Genomic DNA, 1380 nt, shown 5'->3' with positions numbered 1-1380 from the left:
CCGCACGCTAGCGAAGGCTTCAAACGGAGTTGGCGACAGCCCCGCCCGCCCTTCGACGCCAAAGGCCCAACCCGGCCGGTTCCTCCACGCGGCTCGGACGACCGACGGGCCACGACGACGACGACGACCACGATGACGACGATGGCCTGTGGTCGCGGCGACGTCGAGAATCGCCGCCTCGAGCGTGCGGGCGGCGCTTCCTCGCCGACGCCGCCCCTTCCCGTGGCCTCGCTGCACGCCGCTGGCGCTGCTGCTGCCGCACCCATGACGACGACGACGGACCTGCCGCCGCCCGACTATGATGCCGTGCAGGCTTCTGGCGGCGCTGCGGCCCCTCCGCCTTTGATCACGACGCCACTGCCTGCTGTGACGAGGCACTGAAGGACCGTTGATGTTTCTTCTTTTTTTTTTCTTTTTTTCTTCTCCATCGGAAAGGGTGACGGCATTATCGAAAGTCCTGCCTACCTTGTGTAGGTTGGAGACGGGCGTTCATGGACAGCAATGGCTTTTGATACCAGGTGTTCGACAGAGCGGGCGTGGGTTTCATTTGTACGATACTCATAACGGCAGGCACGGAGATATAGATAGGACACGATGCACCACACAATACCCGCTCCAATGCAATTCAATCAACAGCGCACAGCGAACCGCAAAAGGTAGTCATATGCTTCTTATTGCACTCCTCCGCCATATCTCTACACGCATTTTTTGGTCGCCCCCGGTCACAATCCCGCATCCTCTCGTGCAATCCTTCCACTGTTGCAGCCATCAACGTCGGGTCTCCCCTTGCCCGGCAACCACTTGACTGCACGCATGGGCTTGAACCAACGCCGGCGCCATGTCCCCTTCCAGTCAACACCACGGGGGACAGCCACCAAAAGAAAACAAAAAACTATGCTATAACACCCTCTGCGGGCAAGGAATGTGAGTCGAGTGGCACATGACCAAGCTCACCCCATGTTCTCCCATCGCACCACCCATCTATAAAAACGATCCATGATCGCGTGAGCACCCTGATTCCTGGGTCTCCATCGGCCAGAGAGGCAGAAAAGAAGAAGAGTACAGCCCCACGGCGCGACAAATGGCAAGAGGAAGCATTGCAATGCATTAGAAACCCCGGACCACCCCGTCCGCTTCACCTAGGTATCACCCACCCTTCGTGTCCTCCAGCGTTTGCGCAAGCTTGACTGCGAGCTCTGGCGTCTTGACTTGCACCATCCATGTCTCCAGACCATCTCCGGTCTCATTCGACGTCATCAGCTTCACGTACTTGGTCTGCCCCTTGTAGGTCTCGCTCGGCAGCAGGCTGCGGTTGAAGACGACATGCCCCCGCGGTTCGGCACGCAGAAGCATGCGCACGGCGCCTGTCGTCTTGTGCTT

At 58.8% G+C, this 1380-nt stretch overlaps 1 protein-coding gene across 1 annotated transcript; it reads right to left on the bottom strand.

Moving 5' to 3' along the window:
- Positions 1 to 658: 658 nt before the first annotated feature.
- On the bottom strand, positions 659 to 1191 carry VDAG_00140 (uncharacterized protein). The gene has a single exon (XM_009651517.1). It carries the CDS (start codon positions 1106 to 1108, stop codon positions 893 to 895), a length of 216 nt encoding a protein of 71 aa, XP_009649812.1. The 5' UTR covers positions 1109 to 1191; the 3' UTR covers positions 659 to 892.
- Between the last annotated feature and the right edge of the window lie 189 nt (positions 1192 to 1380).

Source organism: Verticillium dahliae, genomic scaffold (genome assembly GCF_000150675.1).
Source record: "Verticillium dahliae VdLs.17 supercont1.1 genomic scaffold, whole genome shotgun sequence".
NCBI classification, from domain to species: Eukaryota; Fungi; Ascomycota; class Sordariomycetes; order Glomerellales; family Plectosphaerellaceae; genus Verticillium; species Verticillium dahliae.
Note: the sequence above shows the minus strand (reverse complement) of the source record. Positions and strands in the feature narration are given on the sequence as shown.